The 27,041-nt window shown below is 48.1% G+C and overlaps 1 protein-coding gene across 2 annotated transcripts in view; it reads left to right on the top strand.

Moving 5' to 3' along the window:
* Positions 1-27,041, top strand: part of ABAT (4-aminobutyrate aminotransferase) — a 158,301-nt gene that overhangs the window by 43,105 nt on the left and 88,155 nt on the right. For both annotated transcript variants that reach the window (XM_026650738.2, XM_026650737.2), the window contains exon 2: positions 24,156-24,288. In XM_026650738.2, coding sequence (XP_026506523.1) covers positions 24,219-24,288 — 70 coding nt within the window. In that variant the 5' untranslated portion in view covers positions 24,156-24,218. The remainder of the gene's footprint in view (positions 1-24,155; positions 24,289-27,041) is intronic.

Below are 27,041 nucleotides of genomic sequence, written 5' to 3'. Positions count from 1 at the left end.
ACCAGAGGATGAAACTGATGTGCTACTAGCCCTTGATGCCGTCTTCGCTTTCCTCTCTCTTCAGCCTCTTTGACTCCCTGGTGCAGCACAACCTTCTGTTGTGGCCGTTGCTAGCTGCATCTTCCCAGCTTGCCGTGTTGATGTTCAAACTTTTCAAGTCCTGCTTACAAATGTCCTTGAACCTAAGCCTAGGTCATCCCAGTGGCCTTGGATCTTCTGCAAGTTCTCATACAAGAGATCCTTTGGAATGCATCCATTGTCCATCCAGTACAAATGACCAAGCCAACAGAAACATATGAGTTGGAGAAAAAATTAGAGTTGGCAATTTTGCTTTCTCAAGTACTTTGGTGTCAGGAACTCGGGTTTCTCACTTGATATTTAGAATAAAACAAAGACAGCAAGTGTGGAAAGTGATTAGTCTTCTCTGATCCTGTAAGTAAGTGGTCTAGGTCTCACTACCATGCAGCAGCATTCTCAGAGTGCATGTCTGATAGACCCATATCTTGGTGTTCAATGTTAGTTTCCTGTTTTCCCACATGCATTTGGTCAGTGGGCCAAATGGGGTAGCTGCCTTTCTGGTGCAAGAATTAACTTATCTCTAGGTGACAAGCTTATCCAAAGTTGATCCTGGATAGCAGAACTTATGCACAACTTCTAGTGTGGAGCTAGCTATTAAAACATCTGATGCAGTCGGCACACCTTGTGTCATAATCATTATCTTCTTAGGAGTGATGGTTAGTCAAAATTAAAGAAAAGCTAGAGCAAAGCTATTGCCAAGGTGCTGGAACTCCTGTGTATGTGATGAACATTGCATCATTGGTGGGAAAAAAAGTTCTGTTATCAGCAGAAGTTTGACTTTACTTTTTGCTCTTACATGTGTAAAGTTGAAGAGTTTTCCATCTGATCTGGTATGGTGTCATAAACATACAGCTAAGGGTAGCATAAAATCCCTCCTTACCTGTAAAGGGTTAAGAAGCTAGGATAACCTGGTTGGCACCTGACCAAAAGGACCAATAAGGGGAGAAGATACTTTCAAATCTGTGGGGGAAGGCCTTTGTTTTGTTCTCTCGGAGTCAGCAAAGGAATCAGGGCAGGGCAAATACATCTCCCTAAGCATATCTGGACTAAGCATCTAGTATTGCAGAAATAGTAAGTAATAGCAAAGAAATGCGTTAGATTATCTTTTGTCTTAGCTTGTGAATTTTCCCAGTGCTAAGAGGGAGGTTTATCCCTGTTTTTGTAACTCAAAAGTTTTACCTAGAGGGGAAATCCTCTGTGTTTTGAATCTGATTGCCCTGTAAAGTTATCTTTCATCCTGATTTTACAGAGGTGCTTTTTTTACTTTTTCTTTCTTTATAATAAAGTCTGTTTTTTGTTTGTTTGTTTGTTTTTAAGAATCTGATTGGGTTTTAGTGTCCTAAAACCCAAGGGTTTGGGCTGTGCTCACTTTGTTACCTATCTGGTTCATAGAGTATTCTCAAGCCTCCCCAGGAAAGGGGGAGAAGGGCTTGGGGGGATATTGTGGGGAAACAGGAACTCCAAGTGGTCCTTTTCCTGAATCTTTGTCTAACTCACTTGGTGGTGGCAGCATACTGTTCAAGGACAAGGTGGAATTTGTGCCTTGGGAAAGTTTTTAACCTAAGATTGTAAAAATAAGCTTAGGGGGTCTTTCGTGTGGGTCCCCACATCTGTACCTTAGAGTTTAGAGTGGGGAAGGAACCCTGACATATGGTGACGTACATCGCTGGTGCTAGGTGAGAAAGCATGATGAAGCAGAGAAAGAAGAATGTACTGAAGAGTGTTGGTGCCAAAACACATTGCTGTTTGACACCACTGCAGATTTCAAAGCTGTCAGGTTGGTCACCATAATACTGAACTTCAGACATCATGCCACTGGGGAAGGATTGAATCAGACGGAGGAGAATGGGGTGCAACCACGTCTCTCTAGCAGTTGGAAAAGACTTTTTCTGCTGACCAGGTCAAAAGCCTTCATAAGGTTAGGCTGAATATTGTGGGGGAGATTTTTCAAATAGTGTGATCCATTAGGCTATATCTTCACCGCCGAGTTAACTTGTGTGATCAACTTCCACGTCTGAGTACCCAGATTGACCTAGCGTGGGTGTGAGCAGCCACACTGCCAAAGCCCTTCCGTGTCACTGTGTCCTCACTGTTGCTATGTTCACCTGTGTGTCACTACCATGGCAAATCTGCTGCTGCTCACTGTCAAGACTGGGAAAAGTAGAACAGGCCCACTTATTTTCTGAACGGTAAACATCTCGCAGGGTGGTGGTGGGAAGGCATGTTTGATCAATAAAATGAAAGTAAATAAGCACATAGGAAGAACAAAAACTCAGGCTTGTTTGTAACTATGACAACCTGTGTACTTGAGAACTCAAATGCAGTTGTGGCGTTCCCAATTATATCCTGTTCTACAGAGAACCTTTAAGACAATTAGAGGAACAAATAGTCAAAAGTAAATATCAGTGTGCAAAATGTATCCATGCCTAAAATGGCAGTAAGGGCAGCAGCTTGCGCTGGCTGCCTGAGTACAAACCTGCCTGGAACCCCTGGGCTAGCCTGAGCTGCTGCCTGTGCTACCACCAGCTAAACTGCTCGAGTAGAACTAGCGTTTGTCTGCCTCAGCTGGGAAGCATGCTCCCAGGTGCAATGTGGATGCATCCTGTGGAAATGCATGTTTCCATTCCCTGATAGTCATTGCTCATTCCATTATTAATATTTGCTGGTGATAATGCTTCTGGTGAACTGTGCAATCCAAAGTAGAACACTCCACTCACTGGTGGTTCTTTTTTGTGCTGGCTTTCTGACTATTCCCTGGGAAACTTTTGTCTGTCAAATAAGTGTCTCCCCCTCTTTCAAATGCTTAGAGGCCTTGAGGAATCCTGTTCTCTCTGAGATGCTGATGGCTGTGGACTGTCGTACCATAAACCCAGCACATACTGAGCAGAATCCTTCCACTGAGCATGGCTCAGTTGCTGTAGGTTTCAGTGGTAGCCGTGTTAGTCTGTATCAGCAAAAAAACAAAAAACGATGAGTCCTTGTGGCACCTTAGAGACTAACAAATTTATTTGGGCATAAGCTTTCGTGGGCTAGAACCCACTTCATCAGATGTATGAAGTAAAAGGTACAGGAGCAGGTATAAATACATGAAAGGATGGGGGTTGCTTTACCAAGTGTTAGGTCAGTCTAACGAGATAAGACCATTAACAGCAGGATACCAAGGGAGGAAAAATAACTTTTGAAGTGGTAAGAGAGTGGCCCATTACAGACAGTTGACAAGAAGGTGTGAGTAACAGTAGGGAAAAATTAGTATTGGGGAAATTAAGTTCAGGTTTTGTAATGACCCAACCACTCCCAGTCTTTATTCAGGCCTAATCTGATAGTATCTAGTTTGCAAATTAATTCCAGTTCTGCAGCTTCACGTTGGAGTCTGTTTTTGAAGTTTTGTTGTTGAAGAATTACCACTTTGAGGTCTGTTATTGAGTGACCAGAGAGATTGAAGTGTTCTCCTACTGTTTTTTGAATGTTATGATTCCTGGTGTCAGATTTGTGTCCATTTATTCTTTTGCATAGAGACTGTCCAGTTTCACCAATGTACATGGCAGAGGGGCATTGCTGGCACATGATGGCATATATCACATTGGTAGATGTGCAGGTGAACGAGCCCCGGATGGTGTGGCTGATGTGGTTAGGTCCTATGATGGTGTCCCTTGAATAGATATGTGGACAGAGTTGGCACCATGGTTTGTAGTAAGGTTTGGCTCCTGGGTTGGTGTTTTTGTTGTGTGGTGTGTAGTTGCAGGTGAGTATTTGCTTCAGGTTGTGGGGCTATCTGTAAGTGAGGACTGGCCTGTCTCCCAAGGTCTGTGAGAGTGAGGGATCGTCCTTCAGGATAGGTTATAGATCCTTGATGATGCGCTGCAGAGGTTTTAGTTGGGGGCTGTAGGTGACGGCTAGTGGCGTTCTGTTACTGTCTTTGCTGGGCCTGTCCTGTAGTAGGTGACTTCTTGGTACTCTTCTGGCTCTGTCAATCTGTTTCTTCACTTCAGCAGGTGGGTATTGCAGTTTTAAGAACGCTTGATAGAGATTCTGTAGGTGTCATCAGGAATAGCATCCCCAATACCATCATGGAAAACCTGGTGGCTGAACTTTGACTTTGTCCTCAACCACGACTATTTCAGATTTGGGGACAATTTATACCTTCCAAGTCAGCAGGACTGCTAGGGGTACCTGCATGGTCCCTCAATATGCCAACATTTTTATGGCTGACTTAGAACAACGCTTCCTCAGCTCTCGTCCCCTTATGCTCCTACTCTACTTGCGCTACATTGATGACATCTTCATCATCTGGACCCATGGGAAGGAGGCCCTTGAAAATTCCACCAAGATTTCAACGATTTCCAGCCTACCATCAACCTCAGCCTGGACCAGTCCACACAAGAGGTCCACTTCCTAGACACTACAGTGCTAATAAGTGATGGTCACATAAACACCACCCTATACTGGAAACCTGCTGACCACTATACTTACCTACATGCCTCCAGCTTTCATCCAGACCACATCACACGATCCATTGTCTACAGTCAAGCTCTAAGATACAACCGCATTTGCTCCGATCCCTCAGACAGAGACAAACACCTACAGAATCTCTATCAAGCATTCTTAAAACTGCAATACCCACCTGGTGAAGTGAAGAAACAGATTGACAGAGCCAGAAGGATACTGAGAGGTCACCTACTACAAGACAGGCCCAACAAAGACAATAACAGAACGCCAGTAGCCGTCACCTACAGCCCCCAACTAAAACCTCTCCAGTAGAGTCTATAACCTCCTTGATGCACTGAGCTCACATGGATGCTAGAGGGAAGATGTCTGGCTCCTGTTCAAAGCTACTCCCATTTGGTAGGATTTTCCTACTTCCCGCATTGTGGGTTTTCAGGAAACCTTATCTTGGCCATTGGTTATCACACTCCTGCGGCTCTCTGGGCTTTGAATATTCAGTGTGAAAGCTTTCACCTTTGGTACATTTCATATCAGTTGTGTTTTTTTGTTTTTGTTTTTAAGAAAAAGATGGTTTTAAAAAAAAAAAAACCTAAAAACAACTTCCTCATTTACACACCTTTTATATGATTTTTTTTTTTAAAAAGCTGCACAAAGGTACATAATTCAATTAGCATTTTAATTAGACTTCTCAAAGTTTGACTAATGGAAAAAGAAGACTCCTGACAGAAGGAGCATGTGGAACTTTGAATCATAGAATATCAGGGTTGGAAGGGACCTCAGGAGGTCATCTAGTCCAACTCCCTGCTCAAAGCAGGACCAATCCCCAACTAAATCATCCCAGCCACGGCTTTGTCAAGCCTGACCTTAAAAACCTCCAAGGAAGGAGATTCCACCACCTCCCTAGGTAACCCATTCCAGTGCTTCACCACCCTCCTAGTGAAAAAGTTTTTCCTAATATCCAACCTAAACCTCCTCCACTGCAACTTGAGACCATTACCCCTTGTTCTGTCATCTGGTACCACTGAGAACAGTCTAGATCCATCCTCTTTGGAACCCCCTTTCAGGTAGTTGAAAGCAGCTATCAAATCCCCCCTCATTCTTCTCTTCTGCAGACTAAATAACCCGTTCCCCCAGCCTCTCCTCATAAGTCATGTGCTCCAGCCCCCTAATCATTTTTGTTGCCCTCTGCTGGACTCTTTCCAATTTTTCCACATCCTTCTTGTAGTGTGGGGCCCAAAACTGGACACAGTACTCCGGATGAGGTCTCACCATTGCCGAATAGAGGGAAATGATCACGTCCCTTGATCTGCTGGCAATGCTCCTACTTATACAGTCCAAAATGCTGTTAGCCTTCTTTGGAAGATGGCTTCTTGCGTTGTTTTTGTTTGTTTGTTTTTCAAATTCACAGTCAGTCTCAGGCTCAGTATTTGGAAGTGGGAGCCATATTTTACCAGTGTGCCATTCATTGCCAGTTTTGGACGTGCAGACAGAGAATAACCATCATGAATGACCTGAGAAAGTCTTGAAGAAAAAAGACTTAACGTGATCTATTGTACTTTCATTGCACATACACAGACTGCTGAATTCTTCACTCTCTTCCTGTGGCTGAGTGAATTACAATTAAATAATCCCCAAATACCCTTAGCTAACATACTGTCAGATTTTTTTTTAAGTGGTTAGAGCAGTAAGTCGGGATTTCTAGGTACCATCCTTAGCTCTGCTAATAACTATGTGTAATCCTCAGGCAAGTTGCTTACTTTCTCTCTGCTTTGATATATTCACCTGTCATCATCTTTGTATGGCAAAAGAAGTGATTAGCAATGTTCAAATAGCCGAGTCCAGATAAATAAGTAGCTTCAGAAGTGGCTTGGTGTAAGTCTGAGATGCCACCAGCAAAAGATCGACACGGGCACTATTTTTTACAGTGTGGTCCATAGTTTGTGACTGGTGTCCACAGTTGCATTGTGTCTCATCTTCCAGAGGTGTAAGAGATGACAGCATCTGCCATGCTATGTTCTGAAAATGTTCAATGTGGATCATTGTTTCTGGCATAGATTGAAGCCTGGAAGTTCTTTTGTGGGTTGGCAATCAGATGTTGTTTGAGACATTCGTATTAGCTCAGAATTCTTTCCAGTGTGCCTCCAGATTGAATTAGGACAGCGGTTCTCAAACTGTGGGTTGGAACCCCAAAGTGGGTTGTGACCCCATTTTAAAGGGTTTGCCAGGGCCAGCATTAGACTTGCTGGGTCCTAGGGCCGAAGCTGAAGCCCAAGCTCCACCCTCATCCAGGGTGGCAGGGCTCGGGCTCCACGCCTCCCTCACCCCCGGGGTCATGTAGTAACTTTGTGGTCAGAAGGGGTCCCCGTGCAATGAAGTTTGAGAACCCCTGAATTAGGACATTTTTAAGAGCTTTAGCCTAATGCCAAAAAGGCTTGTAAGATTTCATGCATGTCTTTGTAAAGTTCTGGAGGTCCTCATGGATTGATAAGTTCAAGTTGGTCATGGTTCACTTGTAACTGTCTCTCTGGATGCCTGTCACTCCAGATCTTGGGTGCAGCCAGATATACATGCCAGAGTGGGCAACCATTGAACAGATGTTGATTTTAATGTTCCAGCTGTAATTCTCTTTGTGGCATTAAGCTACACATGCAGAGGTTTGGAATGTGAGAGCTGCCTGCCCAAACTGGTGTACTAAATTTAGTGATCAAGTATATCACTTCTACAGTGGCTGTTCAAAGTGTGTGCGCATTGGCACCCCATGTTCCGCCTATGAATTTTCATATGAGGCTAATTGTTGCTTTTACCTTTTCACATGTCTTTTCCAGATGAGCTTTAAAAGACAAGCTTCTCTCTAGAGTTACACTTCAGACAGGGCTCATTTCAGATCTGTTGATGGTGACATTAAGTGGTTCCTTGGCAGCTTTGTTGTTTAGGGAAAAGGCTATTACCAAGCTTTTGGAGGCATTGGGGCAGAGCTTCCAGTACTGAAAGTATTCCTATGTTATCTTGAGGCTGGTGGAGAGAATGTCACTGATGGCAATGAGGTCTTTGCCTGTACTGCAAGAGTGATGTTATCAGCATAAATGAACATATGCAAAATTGTGTCAGGTAAGACATTAATATAGGTATTGTATAGTGAAAGGGGGACAACGCAGATCCTTGAGGTAAACCACCACAGAGGGCATGTGCTTTGCTGATCTGCCCATTCAAAAGGACACCGTAGCTACATTTGCTCAACATTGTGGCCAGGAGTCACATAGTGCTATGGTATTTGATGACCCTTGATGCCTTGGGTAATAGCCCATATCTCCATACTGCATCATAGGCAGTGGATAAATCAGTCAATGCTGTTTTGATTCTTACATTCTGCTGGAAGCCACCCTCAATATAACTATTAGTGGTGAGAACCTGGTTGCAGCAACTTCACCCCAGTCCGAAACTGGCCTGTTCCTTTGGTAGAATGACTTCAAAGATGGGGTGAGATGGGCCAATAAAACCCTCTCCATTAACTTACAAATTAACATGGGAATCTCTATTGCTGACCTAAGAATTGGACAACAGACCATAATGAACATCCTGGATTCCTCCAGGATAGACATCTTAAGGCCATGCCTCATATACTTGGCGAGGCCATATTTTGCATCATTCATGGTGCCAATGAGTTCATAGCCATTAATTTTATATTTTACAGCTTGCTTATAGTCTGCAGCATGAGTTTCTTGCAGAGCAACAACATCAGTGTCCTTCTCCTTAAGAACTCTTAAGCATTAAGTTAGTACATACACAGCGCTTGTTCTATGTTCTTTGATGCTGTCCTGGACAAGGGCTCTTAACAGATTTCACATTGCTAATCCTACCGGTAGATTGATTAGGCAATGTCTGGTAGCCTTGAATGACATTCGTTATGTTAATCAATAACATGTAACAAGGTTAATAACATGTGAAGGTTGTCAAGTTGCTCCCTATTCACCGGTGAAATGGTTCACAAGGGTGGTGATGGTTAATGAGTGCCATGCATTTTGAGGCCCTTGAGTGGCAGGTACTGTATAAGTAGTCTCTCTTTGATGTAGTCGGCAGGAAGTCAATAGATTCACCCACCCTTGCTCAGATAAATCCTGGGGAAGAACGTGACTATGGCTAGAGGCTAGATGAACCAACCCCAACCCCCAGCTGTTTGTGAAATGTACAAAAATAGTTCAGCCTCTGGGCTCTTCGTGAGTTGTTTTTCCAATATTATTTGTTCATAATTAAATATGATGATGGTGTTACCTAACATCTACAAACAGGAAAGAAGTCTGATTTAATTCATAGGGGGACTTTTATGCTTTTTGGGGAAGGTTATGATGGGAAAGAGAGGAAGGGGAGAGCCAGCAGGAGATAAAAAGACTGAGGGAGATTTGGGATGTTTTTTAAGCTTTCCCTATTCTCTTTTCCACAAGAGAGTGTATTACATTTAGCTACATATATGGACCCTAGCTTTGAAAACAACTGGATCCTCATGCTCTAAAGAGAGATTTATTGGCTCTTTTGCAGACTTACTGTTCATGTTTTTTTCTTGTCATATTCACACAGAGTAATTCTGTTTTGCATCCAGATGCGCAGTCTGTTTTGCAAAGGGTGCATTGAGGTGACACATCTACATCTCTCTCCTTTTGGATTATTGTGTCTGTGAGTTGGGAGAACTGCTCTCGTAAGTGCCACTTCCCTATGTAGGAGACAATGATATTTATTTGCAGTGTGAATGCTGGTATATACATATTTGTACATTATTTGGGACACTTGATCTTACCATGAATATTCTTGCGAAGAAGTATTAAAAAGGTTTATATAGATCATCCTAGCAAATTCAGGGGTTATTCAAAACAGTATTTATGGATCCTCTTTGCAGTATTTGCCCAGCTCCTAATTATGTCCCTTCTCGCTGTGAATAGTGCCATTCATGACTTGACTCCAGGATCAGGAGCTGATTTGGGGCTTTTCTATGCTTAAAATGCTACAGCAGCACATTGGCATAAAGATGCAGCAGCTAGATTGATGGAAGAATTCTTCCATTGAACTAGTGCTGTCTACACTTTGCCCTCCCTAAAGGGTCACCTGACAACAGTGTACTGAATTGTGAAATGACCTACTCATCTCCGCTTTTGGGTAAATATCTATCATGTAAACGATCCAAGGTGCTTGGAAAAGGAGCTACTCTTTTGCTTTTGGAGGTTGTATTTCCACTTCTGCCTTTAGGCATGTTGATGGAACAGTATAGGGAAGTTTGCACTGTGGCTGCCTACTTGGAACCAGGTCGATGGATAATGACAGAACTGCAGTCCCTAGGGCTGTCAGTCTTCCACCTTTCACCAGCACTAAATTTTCTACATGAAATTAAAAAGCCCTTCTTGCTCTCAGATCTGTGTTGGAAGTAAATGAACAGTGTGTGAGCTTGAGGGTACGAACAGTTAGCTCCGGGGTAGGCAACCTATGGCACGCGTGCCAAAGGCAGCACGCGAGCTGATTTTCAGTGGCACTCACACTGCCCAGGTCCTGGCCACCAGTCCGGGGGGCTCTGCATTTTAATTTTAAATGAAGCTTCTTAAATATTTTAAAAACCTTATTTACTTTACATACAACAATAGTTTAGTTATATATTATAGTCTTATAGAAAGAGACCTTCTAAAAACGTTAAAATGTATTACTGGCACACGAAACCTTAAATCAGAGTGAATAAATGAAGACTCAGCACACCACTTCTGAAAGGTTGCAGACCCCTGAGTTAACTCCTTGCATAGTGGCATAACTGCCATGCCTGCCTAGCAAAGTCAAGGTTTTTTATAAGTGAGGGCAGCTAAAGGAAAGAGAGCCCATTCTCCCCAAATTGTTGTGGAGATCTTTGGTGTAATTGCACTGCACAGCTTGTACTGCAATTTACTAAACCATTTCATTGTCCCCAGTTAAATGGTTTTTCAGCAGTTGAGAGAGAAATGAATCTGTCCCCATGAATTTAAAGCAGGCTCCTGTGTTTTAAACAGAAAGAATGAGCTAGAAGGCTGCAGTCAGCAGCAACGATATCTTCTGTCTCACATTCTTGAAATACGTGTGTTTCACCTCTTACTCTGGCACTTTTGCTGAACAGTGGTTTCAGATACAGATCCTGTGAACTTCATTCTGAAATGTAGATTTGTCTTGCAAGGTATGTTTTAGTAAAATGCAAAGTACTTCCAATACTAAACTGGGTGTATGTATTTAAAACAACAAATAAACCTAAAATAAATAAAAACCTATGCCCTTAAATTTACGTGCCCTATAGAGTGAATTATACTGAGATTGCTTGCATTGATAGTGCTACACTAGTGGGAAATTAGAAGAAAAATCCTAAGTGCAGACAGGATTCACAAATGGCAACAACTTAATGGACATTTAGGCAAATGTACCAATCAGTTAAAAGATCCAGCTTAGTGAGAGGAGCTATGCATAATGGAAGTAGAGAGGGAGTTGGTTTTCTTTACTATGTGATAAAGGATAGTTAAGCTGAAGAACAGGTTACCAAGGGAGATTGTGGAATCCCTGTTAGTCGAGGTTTCTAAGAACGGTTTAGGCGAATACCTGTTAGGAATGGTCTAAATGTACTTATTCTTGCCTCAGCATGGGGGGATGGGTTATATGACCTCTTGAGGTGCCTTCCAGATCTACATTTCTATGATTCTACGATTAAGGCTGCGATTCTTTTACGGAGGTCGTAGAAGTCACTGATTCCATTACTTCAAGCTCGGGCACCCCACAGCCAGCCGCACCGGCCGTTGCCGGAGTGACCCAGGACCAGCTGTTACGGTGGTCCTGGCCAGCAGTGGCCAGTGCGGCTGGTCATGGGGACCACCCATATAGCAGTTCTGGGGAGCCCCAGGGAGTGTCTGAGCAGCGGTCCCGGGGGCTGCCCCAGGGCCAGCCGCACCGGCCATTGCTCAGGCGACCCTGGGTAGCCGGAACAGCGGCCGGCGTGGCTGATTCCGGGAAGTGCCCAAACAGCGGTCCCTGGGCAGCTGGAGTAGCAGCCCTGGGGTGCCTGGAGGCCATACAGAGAGTGGTCCCCAGTGGCAGGGTGACAGTCAACCCCCAGCATTGGAGCAGGCTCCCCCCTGGAGCAGCGGGGTCCCAGAAGTAGAGATTTAGTCAGGGGTATTTTTGGTAAAAGTCATGGGCAGGCTGTGATTTTTGTTTGTTTGTTGCCCCATGACTTGTCCATGACTTACCAAAAATACCCATGATTAAATTTTAGCCTTATCTATGATATATTCTGACCTCAGGCTGCAAAATAATAAAACTTTTTAAAACAGCTGTCAAGCAAAATTAAAGCAAGCTACTTAATTCTTACACTCTTGTAATAATAATTTTGTGTTGTTTTCAAGGAGCTTTTACATAAAGCCAATACCATCTCAAAATGTAATTTTAAACATTGCAAGAACATTATAATTTAAAGGATGCTAGATAGGGAATAATAAAATAAGATTCTGCCAGCAAAAATATGAGCTAATCTGTTCAGGGAAAACAGTTGGTAACACAGAGATTTAGTGAGAAGGAAGATGTGTGAAAAGCAATAATGTTGAAAGAGAACTAGGGATGGTAGTGGAAAGAAAGTAGATATGCAGTGTGTTATGGCTGCAAAACTAAAGCCAGTGTGTGTTTGATCTGCATACACAGAAGCATCTCATAATTCAGAAGGAAGGTGGCCAAGACAAGCTACTGCAGAACATGCAGAAGGGATCAATCCTGAAAGGGACTAGACTAGATGACCTAATAAACGTTATAAATCCATTATTTTTCCCCAAGTTAAATTTTAGCCTTGTGCCATGGGTAGAACTTCATTGCCATGTTTTGTGTTATCATTACAGAAAATAATGGCTGATTACAGTTTTATCAGTTTCCTAGGGAGGTTTCTGAGGCAATGTCTTATAAAGCAAATTTAGTTAAGGGATGTGAAGGAAACCAGGAATTACAGTAGTAAAGAACAAGTAGATAGCTTAGAGCTGTAATATCCTGGCTTATTAACTAGTGGGGCAGTGGGTGGGGACATGACTTTTTTGTCCTGAAAACAGTTCCCTACCACAGTGACATTGGCTTTTGACCCAGGCATATGCCAGAAAAACAGAATATATCATAAAATCAATGTATAAAGTACAATTCAGATACAGCACTTAACTTTTTACATACTAGTGAGGGGTCTCATTGAAGTAAATGGGAATACACAGTGTGTGAAGTTCAGCAGGTGTGTAAGTCTTTGAAGGGTCTGAGCCTATATGGAGGAAATGGAGAGGAATTGTGATGGAAAATATTAATAGGCATTAAGGGGACCAAATTAAATGAACCTTCTGCTGGAAACCAAGTAACTCTGCTTTCTACAAGTGGTAACTCCAGCTTCATTAAACTCCTGATCCAAAATTAATAAATGTATATCATGAGTATGATGGGGTGGACTAGGCCCAGAGGCCCCCTTCTGGAGGCATCAGGGTCCTGTCACGCCCATCCAAGGAACGGAGCAGTGGAGCTAAGTCCTCCAAGTGGCCTAGAGAGACTGCAAAGGGCTAGCCAATCAGAGGGGCTGCAGGGAGCAGCCAGTCAGTTTCTTCCTGGAGCCAGAGGAGTGCAGCTGATTACTCCTGGGGGAATTTTGCGCCACTGCACATGCACAGAATTTATGTCTCCCGCAGATTTCTTTGTTTCCCCGCAGAAAAGTGACTTTCTGACGGGGAAGCAAAGGGAAGCCACAAGAGCGGTCATAAGACCCTCCCCAGCAGTATGTTTTGGGTGCCAAGGGCACCCGGCAGACAGGTAAATCACTGTGGGGCAGGGGACGGGACTTGGGAAGACCCGGCTGGTGGCTCCTACCCTCCGCCAGACTCAGCTGCTAGTCCCAGCTGGGCTGGGGAAGATGAGACTTCCTCATCCCCTGCATTGCATCCGGGGATGTCAGACCCACCCCCAGATCTTTCCCAGCTGTAGTAAGCTCTGAACCCCCCCCCTTTCCCCCAGTGCTTCCTGCACCTATTGCTCCTTAGCTGCAGGGGGAAGGATCACTGTACAGGGAGCTGCTCCCCCTTCCGCCCAACCCCTGTGCATCCAGACCCCCTCATACCAAGACCCTCCCACCGAGCCTCACCCCCACACACACCTAGAACCCCCCCGCCAACAAGCCCCACTCCCTCTGCACCTGGATTACCCCAATGAGCCATCCACACCCAGATCCCCACCCTAACCGAGCCCCAACCAGCTGCACCTGGATCCCCACCCCATTGAGCCCAACTCCCCCAGCATCTGGACCATTCCCACTGAGCTTCCCACACCGAGACCCTCCTGCTGAGCTCTATCCCCCCGACACTCAGACCCTGCCGCTGAGCCGCAACCACCTTTCATCTGGACCCTCCTGTAGAGTACTATTACCATTGCACCCAGAACCCCCCAACAAGCCCCTGTGCATCCAGATCCCCCCTGCACCTGGATCCCTCACTGAGCCGCCCACACACAGATTGCCCCACGCAGAACCCTCTCAACCCACACCTAGATCTCCCCCACTAAGCCCCTCCACACTTGGATACTGCCATGCTGAGCCTGCCTGCCCACACCTGGTGCACCTGGCACGGAGGGACAGGGCCCTGGGGTATTTCTGGGGCAAGTCCAGTCCTTGCGCTGTGTCAGGGTTTGGTGCAGCCTCACCGCTGAGTCTGTGTCCCGGGGGGGAGCTGCACAGTGATCTCCCACCTCTGTGCAGCCAGTGGCCTGTGCTCCCCGCTGCCATGCTGGAGCCTCCCCATTTGACAAATAACATTTGCAGAATTTTAAAATACTGTGCACAGAATTTTTATTTTTTTGGTGCAGAATGCCCTCGGGAGTAGATGATGTTCCAGGCTGGCTAAAGGGAACTGCAGCACCATGGACAGCTCAGTGCTGGAGGATGGGGGTGGGAGTGTGGAAGAGCACCTGGCTGGCTACTGGGCCTGAATACAGGAGGGCCCTGAGCTAAGGGTGAAGCATGGGTGAAGGCTGGGACTGCGGGGAAGTGGCCGAAGGAACTGAAAGTAGTTTTGTTAAAGGGACAGGGTGGTGTGTGGCTGCTATTCTTGAGGTCCCTGGCTGGGACCCGGAGTAGTGAGTGGGCCTGGTGGTGTGTGTCTCCCCCCACTCCCCCCCTCCATAGGCCACTGGGGAAATGGCCTACAATCGGATAGCGGTAGACCTCCAGAAGGGGATCTGAACTACTTAGTGGCCCAGCTGGGGCCAGAAGGGCCCAGAAATGGCAAAACCATTGCCTCCAGGGAGGAAGCCCTGTGGGTACGGCCTGATACCAGGTCTGGGACTGTTTAAAGACCGCAGACGCATCTGACCAGAAGAGGCGCTCATGAGAAGTGGGTGTCATGTCATTGCAATGAGCCTCTAACTTTTCCAAAGTATACAACAAATATTATGTAAGTGTTTTCTCGGGTTGGCAAATTTCAAAATAGGTTTGATTTTTAAATTTAACTATGTCTAATCTAAGTGCAACCAAGTGTCAGGCTGATTATCTTAGGGAAGACATAGGGGCTCTTTTCAACACAAAAATTGTCTTTCCGAATTAATAAACTCAGATTGGCAGGGACTGTCTGGAACTGTCAAAAAATAATGATGTGTAAAGTAAAGCAAATGCCATCTTGGTTAATGGTAACAGAGAAATTAAACTTCTGACCTTTTTAGTGTTTGCTAAAACTTACTTTTCATCCATGCAACAATAAACTAGCAGCTTCCTGGGCATCTAGTCATAAGCGTATGTTCAAATATTTTATTAGATATATGCAGTAAAGGCAGAATGCTTCTGTGAAAGGAGGCTGGAAAAGCAGATACATTTTCATGGCATATCACATAACAAGCTATAGGTCTGTTCCCACGGGGACCTATGGAGGGCACAAGTGACATTGCCTGTGAACTGCATATTTATACCTGAAACTTCATAAAACTATTCCAACAACTTCTGACAATCAAGAGGAGGCCCATAAGAAGAAGCAGCATAAGAATTGCCATGAGTTGTGTTGGGGGAGGGAAGTTGGTGGGAAGATACTTGCTGCACTGAGTCGAACATGAGTTCATGTTTTTAAGAATAAGATTTTAATTTAAACCCCCTTGCCCGCATTGGCTAATTGGTCATGAATGGAGATGATAGCTCAGCTAGACACTATTCCCATTACTGTAGATAATTCAGAGTAAAAAAACAGCCACGTTACAGTCCAGGTCCAAGTCTTCACTAGCAAGGCTACTTAGATTGCAATGTCTTCCCTTGGATACCTGTGCGCAGCACTGTCACCGTGCCCCAGTGGGTCACAGCTGAGAATACCAGATTCAAGACAAGCTGCTGATAAATAGGGCAGACTCACCCAAAACTGGTGGTTCTTCTTTGAGTGCTTGTTCACGTCCATTCCACATTAGGTGTGCGCGCGCCGCGTGCACGAACGTCGGAAACTTTTCCCTCAGCGGCTCCCGTCGGGCCCGCAGGGTCTCCTTTCCCACCAGAGCGGAGCCCCGCCCTCGCGTATATATACCCCTGCGGGCCCGACCCTCCCTCAGTTCCTTCTTACCGCCCGTGGCGACGTTGGAACAACTCTACTCTCGTCAGAGAGTGTCCCTTAGCATAAGTGTTTAGTCATAGTTATCAGTTCGTTATAGTTAATTGTTTAGAAGCTAGTGTTAAGTACCAGTTAATTAGTCCCTCGTAAAGACCTGAAAATCTCTTTGCGATAGGCGTTGGGCTACCCCGGCACCGGCCCTGGGCGGCGGGGCATGCCGCACCCCCAAGGCTTTAAGGCTTGTGCCACGTGCCGCAGGCCTATGCCGTTGAGCGACCCGCACGATTCGTGCCTCCGTTGCCTGGGGGAAGCTCACCAAAAGGAGCATTGTAAGATTTGTAAGGCTTTTAAGCCAAGGACAAAAAAGGAAAGAGACTCGCGTCTGAAGCAGCTCCTTATGGAGGCGGCGTTGCAGCCCTCCTCCTCCGCGGCACCGTTGGCCTCGGTGCGGAGTGCCCCGGCATCGGTCCGCGACCCGACGCCAGCAGGACAGACTAAGCCTACGGTGCCGCCTCGACGGGAACACACCCGGCACCGTTCTTCTTCGCCGACCGGGCCGAAGAGCCTGCCCAAGGCCCGGGGACGTTCCCCGCACAAGAAGTCGGCTTCGGCGACTACCGCGAGTGCTGCCAAGGCCGTTACGGCCCCGATACAGGTCCCGGTACCAGTGGCTCCGGCGCCGAAAGGCCCGTCGAGCCCCGGGATAAGCGCGTCGAGCGAGGAGGAAGGGCTGGAGGAACTGTTGGAACAACCCTCCACCCCGGACACATTTGAGGCAGCAAAGGACCTCATTGAATTGTCCTCCGAAAGTACGCTCCGTGCTACAGACATTCCGCCGCGACTGCCATCCAAAGGCAAGCCGGTGATGATGCGCCCATCGCGGTCGCCATCTCGGCACCGTTCACGGCGCCGGTCCCAGTCGAGCTCCGCCTCGGTGAGCTCCCGGCTTCCCACCGCGCAACGGGCCACCAAGCAGTCAGGCCCCGACGCGAGCGAGGCACCGTCCCAGCAGCCCGTCTCGAGCAGGCACCGGGACGCATCGGCCGCAAGGTTTCCGAGACCGCCCGACCGCAGCCGTTCCCGGTCCCGGGACCGCCGGTACCGATCCAGATCCAGGTCTGCGCGGCGCCTCTCACGGTCCCGATCCAGAAGACACCGCTCCCCAACTCCGGAACTGCACCGCTCAACGGCACCGCCGTGGCCCTCTAGGTCGCCGTCCCTGGCGTCGGAAGAGGGCTCGGCCGCTTCCAGCAGATATGGACGCAGAGGGCACGCCGCTAGAGAGCATGAGGCCTCTTGGCAACCGCATTGGAGCCATCCTGGCCAATGGCCGTTCTGGACCCCGTGGGCCTATCACCAACAAGGCCCACCGTCCAGAACCTCGAGATCGGGCCCCTCAGGATATCGGTCCCGCTCCCCACGGTGCCGCCCTGCCTCCTGTGCGGAGGCCACGGTCTCCAGACCGCCCGACAGAGAGAGGGCAGACTCGGCACCGAGCCCGGCACCGTCCCTGGCTCCTGGCAGGGGGCGCACCCCGGAGGGCCACGCACCTGATGAGGAGTTGCAGGAGGACGAGGACGCACAAAGGGCCTCACCGGATGAAGCCGTGGCGGGCACAACAGTGTCCGGCCCTCCCCCGATTGACCATCGGGCACACCAAGACCTGCTCCGCCGGGTAGCCCTCAATTTGGGGTTACAGGCAGAGGAGACTGTGGAGCAGGAGGACCCAATGGTGGACATTCTTAGCCCGGAGGGTCCCTCCAGGGTCGCACTTCCGCTGATAAAGACGGTACAGACAAACTATAAAACTGTATGGCAGACACCAGCCTCCTCTGCGCCAACGGCAAAGGGCGTCGAGAGGAAGTACTTCGCCCCATCTAAGGGGTTTGACTTCCTCTTCTCTCACCCGACCCCATGTTCGCTGGTCGTTTCGGCGGTCAACGAGAGGGAACGGCACGGCCAGCAGGCCCCAGCTCCCAAGGCCAAGGAGGCAAAGCGCTTGGACTTGTTCGGTAGAAAAGTCTACTCGTCCGGAGGCCTCCAATTGCGGATCGCAAACCAGCAGGCGATCCTCAATAGACATAATTTTAATTCCTGGGCATCAGTATCGAAATTTAAGGAGGCTCTGCCCCAGGGATCGCAACCTGAGTTCGCGGCCATAGTGGACGAAGGAAAGGCAGTGGCCAAAACCTCATTACAGGCCTCACTCGACTCGGCTGATGCGGCCGCTAGGACTATCGCGTCAGGCGTAGTAATGAGGCGCTCAGCGTGGCTGCAGGCTTCTGGCCTTCCCCCGGAAGTGCAAAACACCATCCAAGACCTCCCGTTTGAGGGTTCGGGGTTGTTTTTGGAGCAAACGGATGCCAGGCTCCATAGCCTCAAGGACTCTCGGGCTACCCTCAAGTCATTGGGGATGCACACCCCTGTAACGCAGAGGAAGCCTTTCAAGCCACAGCCTCCACAGAGGCAGTACCATCCTCGCCCTCGGCAGGAACCATACCGTAGGCGGGGCAGAGACAATAGGCGTAGGCGCAACAATACGCCTAACCAAGGCCAAAACCAGGGCCACAACAAACCGCAGCCGGGAAATAAACAAGGATTTTGAAGCTGCGATCGAGGACAGCGTGCCCATCTTCTCCCCGGATCCCCCCCTGTGTTTCAGGGACTGCCTGTCCCATTTTTTCCGTGCTTGGTCGCATATAACATCGGACCGCTGGGTCCTGCGCACGGTAGAGGCGGGTTACGCCCTTCAGTTCTCCTCGCCCCCTCCCTCCCACCCCCCCCCCCCCCGTCCCTCTTTAGGGACCCCTCTCACGAGCAACTCCTTATGCAGGAGGTGCAGACCCTCCTAGCTGTAGGGGCGGTGGAAGAGGTTCCTCTGCACCGCAGAGGAAAAGGGTTCTATTCCAGATACTTCCTCATTCCCAAAGCGAAAGGGGGCCTCCGTCCTATCCTGTACCTTCGCAAGCTCAACAAGTACTTGCAAAAACCCCGTTTCTGCATGGTCTCCCTGGGTACCATCATTCCTTCCCTGGATCCGGGGGGATTGGTACGCTGCCCTCGATATGAAAGACGCCTATTTTCACATCGCCATTCGCCCTGCCCACCGACGGTTCCTGCGTTTCACTATCCAGCAGCGCCATTTCCAGTTTACGGTCTTGCCCTTCGGTCTGGCTACAGCCCCGCGTGTCTTCACAAAGTGCATGTCCGTGGTAGCAGCCTTTCTAAGAAAAAGGAGGATGCGCGTCTACCCGTACCTGGACGATTGGCTCCTGGCGGGCCGGTCAGAGACGGAGGTTCGTGCCCACGTGGCACTGGCGCTACAAGTATTCCGAAAACTCGGCCTGTTGATCAATGTGCCCAAGTCCTCACTGGTCCCCACCCAGACGCTGGACTTCATAGGGGCAGTCCTGGACTCGGTGACGGCACGGGCGAGTCTCCCCGTAGTACGATTCCTGGCCATCCAGGAGGCCGTGACCTCCATTCAACGATTCCCCACGACCACGGCCAGATGTTGCCTACAACTCTTGGGGCACATGGCAGCATGCACACACGTAGTCGGGCTCGCCTGCCTCAGACTCCGGCCTCTGCAACTGTGGTTGGGCCAGGTGTATCGCCCCAACAAAGACCCATTGGACATGGTCGTCACGGTCCCGGCTCGAGTATCGAGCGCCCTCTGTTGGTGGCTCGATTGACAGCAGGTTTGTGCGGGTGTCCCGTTCGCCGCCCCACAACCAGATCTGACGTTAGTGATAGACGCGTTGGACCTGGGTTGGGGGGCGCACTTAGGGGACCAGCGCACTCAGGGCTTGTGGTCCAGGGAGGAACGGTTGCTTCACATCAACCTGAAGGAGCTGAGGGCGGTTCGCCTCGCCTGCCAGACCTTTCACGCTACCATAAGAGGACACAGCGTGTCGGTTCTGACGGACAACACTACCGCTATGTTTTACATAAACAAGCAGGGCGGGTCCCGGTCCTCTCCCCTCTGTCACGAGGCACTCCTCCTCTGGGAATTCTGCATAGCCCATTCAGTGCACCTCCGGGCTGCCTATCTCCCCGGGGTCCAAAACAGGCTGGCGGACCGTCTCAGCCGGTCCTATCTCATGCACGAGTGGAGGCTGAGGCGGGACATCCTCCGTTCAATTTTCCTGAGGTGGGGGTTTCCCCGCGTGGATCTGTTTGCCACCAAGGACAACAGCCAGTGCCTGCAGTTTTGCTCCTTCCAGAACCGCAGTCCGGGCTCAATGGCGGACACCTTTACAATCCCGTGGGGCGGGAGCCTAAAATATGCCTTCCCCCCATTCCCACTCATCCACAGGGTCCTCCTAAAAACCCGCAGGGACAGGGCGACGGTCATTCTCATCGCCCCGGCGTGGCCACGCCAACACTGGTTCACAACCCTGTTGGAACTGTCCGTGGCCACTCCAATAGCCCTTCCCCTCCATCACGACCTCATCACCCAAGACCGGGGTCGCCTACTCCACCCGCACCTGCCATCACTCCATCTCACAGCATGGCTTCTCTCTGGCTAAGTGATGTGGAGCACAGGTGCTCTCAGGAGGTCCAACAAATCCTCCTTGGTAGTAGGAAACCCTCCACAAGGGCAGCCTATCTTGCCAAGTGGAAACGCTTCTCCCTGTGGTGTGAGCCTCAGCTCTTCCAGCCCTTGCAGGCTTCCATACCTCTGATTTTGGATTATTTGCTGCACCTCAAGAGTCAAGGCCTCGCCCCCGCTTCGATTAAGGTGCATCTAGCCGCCATATCGGCGTTCCACCCTGGGGACTCGGGGAGATCCGTGTTCTCCAATCCCACTGTAATCCGATTCCTCAAAGGGCTGGACAGGGTGTTCCCCTACTCGCGCCCTCCGATACCCCCGTGGAGCCTCAATCTGGTCCTCACTAAACTCATGGGGCCACCCTTTGAACCCCTGGCCTCTTGCTCCCTCACGCACCTTTCATGGAAGGTCGCGTTTTTAGTGGCCATTACCTCAGCCAGGAGGGTGTCGGAATTGAGGGCCCTCACCTCGGAGCCTCCGTATACCGTTTTTTATAAAGATAAGGTGCAGCTTAGACCTCACCCTAAATTCCTTCCTAAGGTGGTCACGAATTTTCACATGGGGCAGGACATTTGTTTACCGGTGTTCTTCCCCAAGCCCCATACGGACCCAAGTCACCGCAGCCTACATACCTTGGATGTGCGGCGAGCCTTGGCTTTTTATCTGGACCGTACCAGGCCCTTTCGTAAATCGACTCAGCTGTTTGTGGCTGTTGCGGAACGAATGAAGGGCCAGCCTATTTCGACGCAACGCCTGTCGGCGTGGATCGTGCATTGCATACGTACGTGCTATGAGCTCGCCAACATGCCTGCACCTCAGATCAGGGCTCACTCCACTAGGGCCCAAGCGTCCCCGGCGGCCTTCTTGGCACAGGTTCCGCTCCAGGAGATCTGCAAGGCTGCCACCTGGTCGTCGGTGCATACCTTCACTGCCCACTACGCGATCCATCATCAGACCAGAGATGACGCGAGGGTCGGCAGGGCGGTGCTTCAGTCTGTTATTCCTTGACTCCTACCCTCCTCCAATGGTAAGCTTGTGAGTCACCTAATGTGGAATGGACGTGAACAAGCACTCGAAGAAGAAAAAACGGTTACTTACCTTCTGTAACTGTTGTTCTTTGAGATGTGTTGTTCACGTCCATTACACTTCCCACCCTCCTTCCCCTCTGTCGGAGTCACCGGCAAGAAGGAACTGAGGGAGGGTCGGGCCCGCAGGGATATATATACGCGAGGGCGGGGCTCCGCTCTGGCGGGAAAGGAGACCCTGCGGGCCCGACAGGAGCCGCTGAGGGAAAAGTTTCCGACGTTCGTGCACGCGGCACGCGCACACCTAATGTGTAATGGACGTGAACAACACATCTCGAAGAACAACAGTTACAGAAGGTAAGTAACCGTTTTTTATTCTTCCATTTGGTATACCAAGCCAGTAACAAAAGTAAACTTCTGTCTCCCCACACTGGTTAGCAAGAAGTCAGAAATGCAGTCTCCTTAGGCATTCCAGCCTTTGTCTCACCACCCAGACACTGAACTCTATGATGAGTTGTTGCTGAAAACCATCACATACAGGGTCCTCTAATCCCGAGAGATTAGCCACATAGCCAGGTCAGTATATAACTCAGATCTTACCCAATAATCACACTGTTGCCAATCTTTAGCATCTAATATCTAAAGGTTTATTTATAAGAGAAAAGAAGAAGAGAGTTAAAAAGGTTAAGGAAGTCATATACATAACAATCATTGAAAAGTTCTTGGATCAGGTTTATAGCAGTGATATTACAGATTGCCAGCTTGTAAAGACTCTGGTAACTTCCAAAAAATTGGAAGGTCTTCAGTCAATATGCTCCTTTTAGTGTAAGTCCATAGTTCAGAGATCAGAGCAGGAAAGAGGCAAAATGGATATACTTCTACAGTCCTTTAGTATACCTTCTCCCATGTGGAGGGAATTCTCTCAGTCTTAGTTTGTGGGAAATTATAGGCACAAGATGGAGTCCACGGTCACATGCCCTTGCATGCTTTGATGACTCATAGGAGCAGCCATTACCCATATTCTGGCTAAAGCATCCATAGGAAGGCTCGCTATGCTGGATGAATTTCTTCTATGTCCCATTGTGAGAGTTAAGTGTTCTTTAATGAGCCATCAACTTGAATGGTCCATTCACATTGTGCTGGCTATACTGGATGTAAACTATCTTGTGGGTGTTACCCCAGGAGCAAACACATTTGAAATACTGGTACATAGTCAATATTCATAACTTTAGATACAAAGTTCATACATGCATACAAAAGGATAATCGTACTCAGCAAATCATAGCTTTCCCACTAACGCGTCACATGATACTACTTTGTACAAGATTTGTTGCAGTTGTCCAGTAGTGGCAATATTAATGATATAAATGGTCATGTTCCAATCATACAGCATCACAAGCACCCATGGCTTTGGTGATAGAATTTGGTCTTTGAACTATCTGTAGAAGATACTGAATGTTTTCAGGGGATTTGTTCTGCCCCCCCATCTCCCCCCTTCCTGATGTCCTTTCCTTTATCTTGGCTTTGTAGCTTCTTTTGCAGAATCTCTCTGGATGTTTTTTATTATGTGAAGTCAAAAGGAAAAAAAGTCACAACCACTTCCCATAATTTATGATGAATCTAAATGACAAATCTCTTTAAGAGCCATGGACTAGTAACAATTTTTAAAGCCCTCATCAATATAGTTCCACAACAAAGCATGCCAGAGAGAGAACGTAAAATGAAAGGTGATCTTTTGTGCAAAAAGTGCCTTTTAGTGTTAGATGGTGGACCTTAGTTCATAACATAAAGGGGATCTTGTATCTTGCTTGGCATTTGCAATTCCTGGAAGCACAAGGGTCACAAATTGTAAGTTGCCAACAGGAATCGAAGATACCACAGGGAGGCACTGTGGCTTAGTAGATAGGGCCCTGGACTGGGAATTAGAAGGACCTGAGTTTTAATTCTGGTTCTGTCACTAGTTTGCTGGGTAACCGTGGCAAGTCACTTGCTCTTCCTGTACCTCCGTTTCCCCATGTGCAACATGGTGATAATGATACTGACATTTTTAAGAGCTTTGAGAGCTACTAATGAAAGTGCTATATAACAGCTAGGTAACAATAATAATTTTTTTACCTTGTAATAATAATAAGGGTGAGGGAAAGCCCCTTCTCTCAATAAACTTATGGCTTGTTGGTCTTGTTTCATGTTGCTATAATGAGCTCTGTGGCTGATGTAAATTGTAAGATTTGGTATGGCGTCCATGGGACTTGTAAGCCTTTATTAGGGATAAAAGGTATAGATGATGGCTCGGAGTCATTTGCCTGGAGAAGAAGACGTCATTGGATAGGTTGTGTTCTCAGTCCTTGCGCTCCTGTTAGACTCCAGCAGCAACCCACTGTATTTGACATCCTTTCTGGCTTTCTCCATTTGGATGCGTGAAATGGTAATCGTGATGACTAGATCAACGGGAACATAGATACTTTTTTTTTTTTTTTTTTTCAGAACATCAGCTGGAATAAGGTGCTCTCTCCAGTTTGAGGTTTTTCTGGTTAAAGAAAGAGTAAAATGGCCTTGATGTTGCTCAGTCGACAGCTGACTTGTTCTCTGCAACAGAACTCCAGGCTATTTGCATGTGGTAAGTATTCCCTTCATGCTTATGTAAAATATTATCAATGTAATTTACTATTGCCAGGTTTTGTCTAATAGTCTTCGATCCTCCAGATTTTGAAGAATTACCACTGCATGCAGCAGCTGTAGCTAATGCTGCAGTCATAGCCCAGAAATGTCAGAAACAGTTGTTCTTAAAGACTGCAAGCAGTGGAAGAAATACTCAGGAGCTGTTTTGTGCTACAATAGAATTTTTACTAACTGAAACAAATTTCTTTTTTCAAACACTGAATTCTGCTTTTATGGGACATCTTTCTGACATTGAACAGTGTGGAAATGAGAAATCAACCATCAACAGTGGCCTTTATTATTTCTTTATGCACTTTATGTATGATCCTGCATTCCCTACTTCAGTGAAGTCAGTGGGAGTTTTGCATTAGTAAGAGCTCCCTTATTGAGAACACATTACTTTTCTGACAGTGCACCAGTTAGCTATCTATTTCATGCAAGAGCTATATAAAATGTCAAACTATTATCTGATCCTAGGTGTATAATGAAAAAATTCTTGCTTGGATACTGCCCTATATGTTAGTATACTATTTAGAAATATTAAGCCTACAATCTCTTCAAAGCAAATATTAAACTCCTTGGCCCTCATGATCTTTTCTAAAGGTGTAGATTGAGCTGGGTTTTGTATGATAGGTAAAACAGTATAAAATTTAGATCTGGCATCTGTTTTATCCATTTTTATATCAAATAGAATTTGGACTGAATGGCTGCTTCTTCTTTGCTAATAAATGTTTAACCCACTGTGAAAAAACCCAGACAAACAAAGAAGCCTCACCTCCACTCAAAAACTAAACTTCATGCTGAAGGAATTGACTTCCTTTCAAATGCTGTACTTCAGAGAGCAGCTGACCTCTGCTTGACATACTCAGTCTATTCTTGTAACCATGTGAATGCATCAGGTCAATGTTGCAGTCAGGAAAATACTGTTGTATTCATGCCTGTGACGCACTGATGGTCTGTGTTGTGTAAATCAGGAATCATCCAGTCAATAATGGACAAAGGAAAGTGCTTGGAGCAACCAAGCCCTTATTGGCTATCAATGCTTTGAGCTCATTTGTCTCTTGGAATTATGCTTCCCAAACCAGGACAGTAATTACATTGCAGTGGGGGGGGGGGCTTGAGGGGTTTGGAGTAGTAGGTCATCCACCTCCATGGCATTTTCCACCCATCCATGGGTCTGGGGATCCACTTTGGTGAGAGTGTGATGTGGGATGGGGTGGATGAGCACTGGCCTGTCTTCCTTGCCAATCCACCACAAATGGCAGTAAATCTGCAGTTGGCTCCACCAACTTCTCAGAAGTGTTCCCTCTACATTGGGGAACTTCCTTGAGTGTGGAGAAGCCCCACCATAGAGTTAGAGGGAAGAGCAGATGATCCTGGAACCAGGTATGGGTTCAGGGCTACCACATGGATAGTTCTGTGCTGTGAATGTATCCCCCGAGATTGAAGAGTATAGTAGGATTGGGGGCAAGCATCTGTAACCCCACACACTTTTCGTGGTTCTCTGTCCCCTTCTAGTGGTGACTGGGCCACATCGAGATTGATGAGCCTACTACATCCTTGGCTAACAGAGTGGTGTCTTTTAGCTCAGGCAGTGGAAGCAGGCTCAGATCCTAGGTTTAATCCCTGCTGTTTACAAGATACCCAGGAGCATGATGTTACACCTCTCCTCTCTGGAGAACAATATGTGGAAACCTTCTTGAGTATGCTACCACTGAAACCCTCTCCCATAGATTTTCCATTATTATTAAGCACTCAGAGTATGCAGTGCTGTACAGAACAGAGAAAGACCTGCCCCTCGGAGCTTTATTGATAATTGGGCCATAAATTTATTTCAGTTATGACCTTAACTGTGGGAACAGTGAATAAAAGTTCATAAAATGTCAGAATAACTTGTCACAATAAATGTTGATGGGAAAAGTTGCAAAAGGGGCACAGACTAATTAGTCTAAACCAGGGGTCGGCAACCTATGGCACTCGTGCCAAAGACGGCACACCAGCCGATTTTTAATGGCACGCTGCTGCCTGCCGGGGTCCCGCTCAGCCCGTTGCCAAACCCCAGTAGGCAGCAGCGTGCCATTAAAAATCCTGCCCGACCCAGCCCGCTCTTCTCCGCCCCCCACCTACCGCTCTCTCTGGCGGGGGCAGGGGGCAGAAGCATGCTTGGTCCTGCCGGCTGCTGCAGTACGGCAGGCTCCGCCAGCAGCCAACCTTCCCCCTCCCCCGCCTCTTCCCCCAGCGTGCTGCGTCGAGCCCCGCCTCCTCTCCCTCCCTGCCGCCGATGGCCCTTGCGAGGGATGGGAGAAGAGCAGCCCCAGCGCCCTCGCTGCTCAGACCGGTAAGGAGGCAGAGAAGAGGCAGGGGGAAGGAGGGCACGAGCGGGGCGTATCCCTCCAGCCCCCTGCTGTGAGCTGCTCAGGGGGCTGGGAGCACCCCCCCTGATCCCAGCCCACCCCCCCAGCCCTCTGCCCTGACCCCTGCACCCCCTTCCACCCCAGCCCCCTGCATCCCCCCCACGACCCCATGCCCTGACTCCTGCACCCCCTCACATGCCCTCTGCCCTGACCCCTGCACCCCCCTTGCACCCCAGCTCCATGCATCCCCCCCCACGACCCCATCCCTGACTCCTGCACCCTCCACACATACCCAGCCCCTCCCACACCCTATGCCCTGACTCCTGCACCCCCTCACATGCCCCCAGCCCTCTGCCCT

Source organism: Terrapene carolina, unplaced genomic scaffold, assembly GCF_002925995.2.
Source record: "Terrapene carolina triunguis isolate 2854851 unplaced genomic scaffold, T_m_triunguis-2.0 Scaffold93, whole genome shotgun sequence".
Lineage (NCBI taxonomy): Eukaryota > Metazoa > Chordata > Testudines > Emydidae > Terrapene > Terrapene triunguis.
This window is presented reverse-complemented; position numbering and strand designations above follow the sequence as displayed.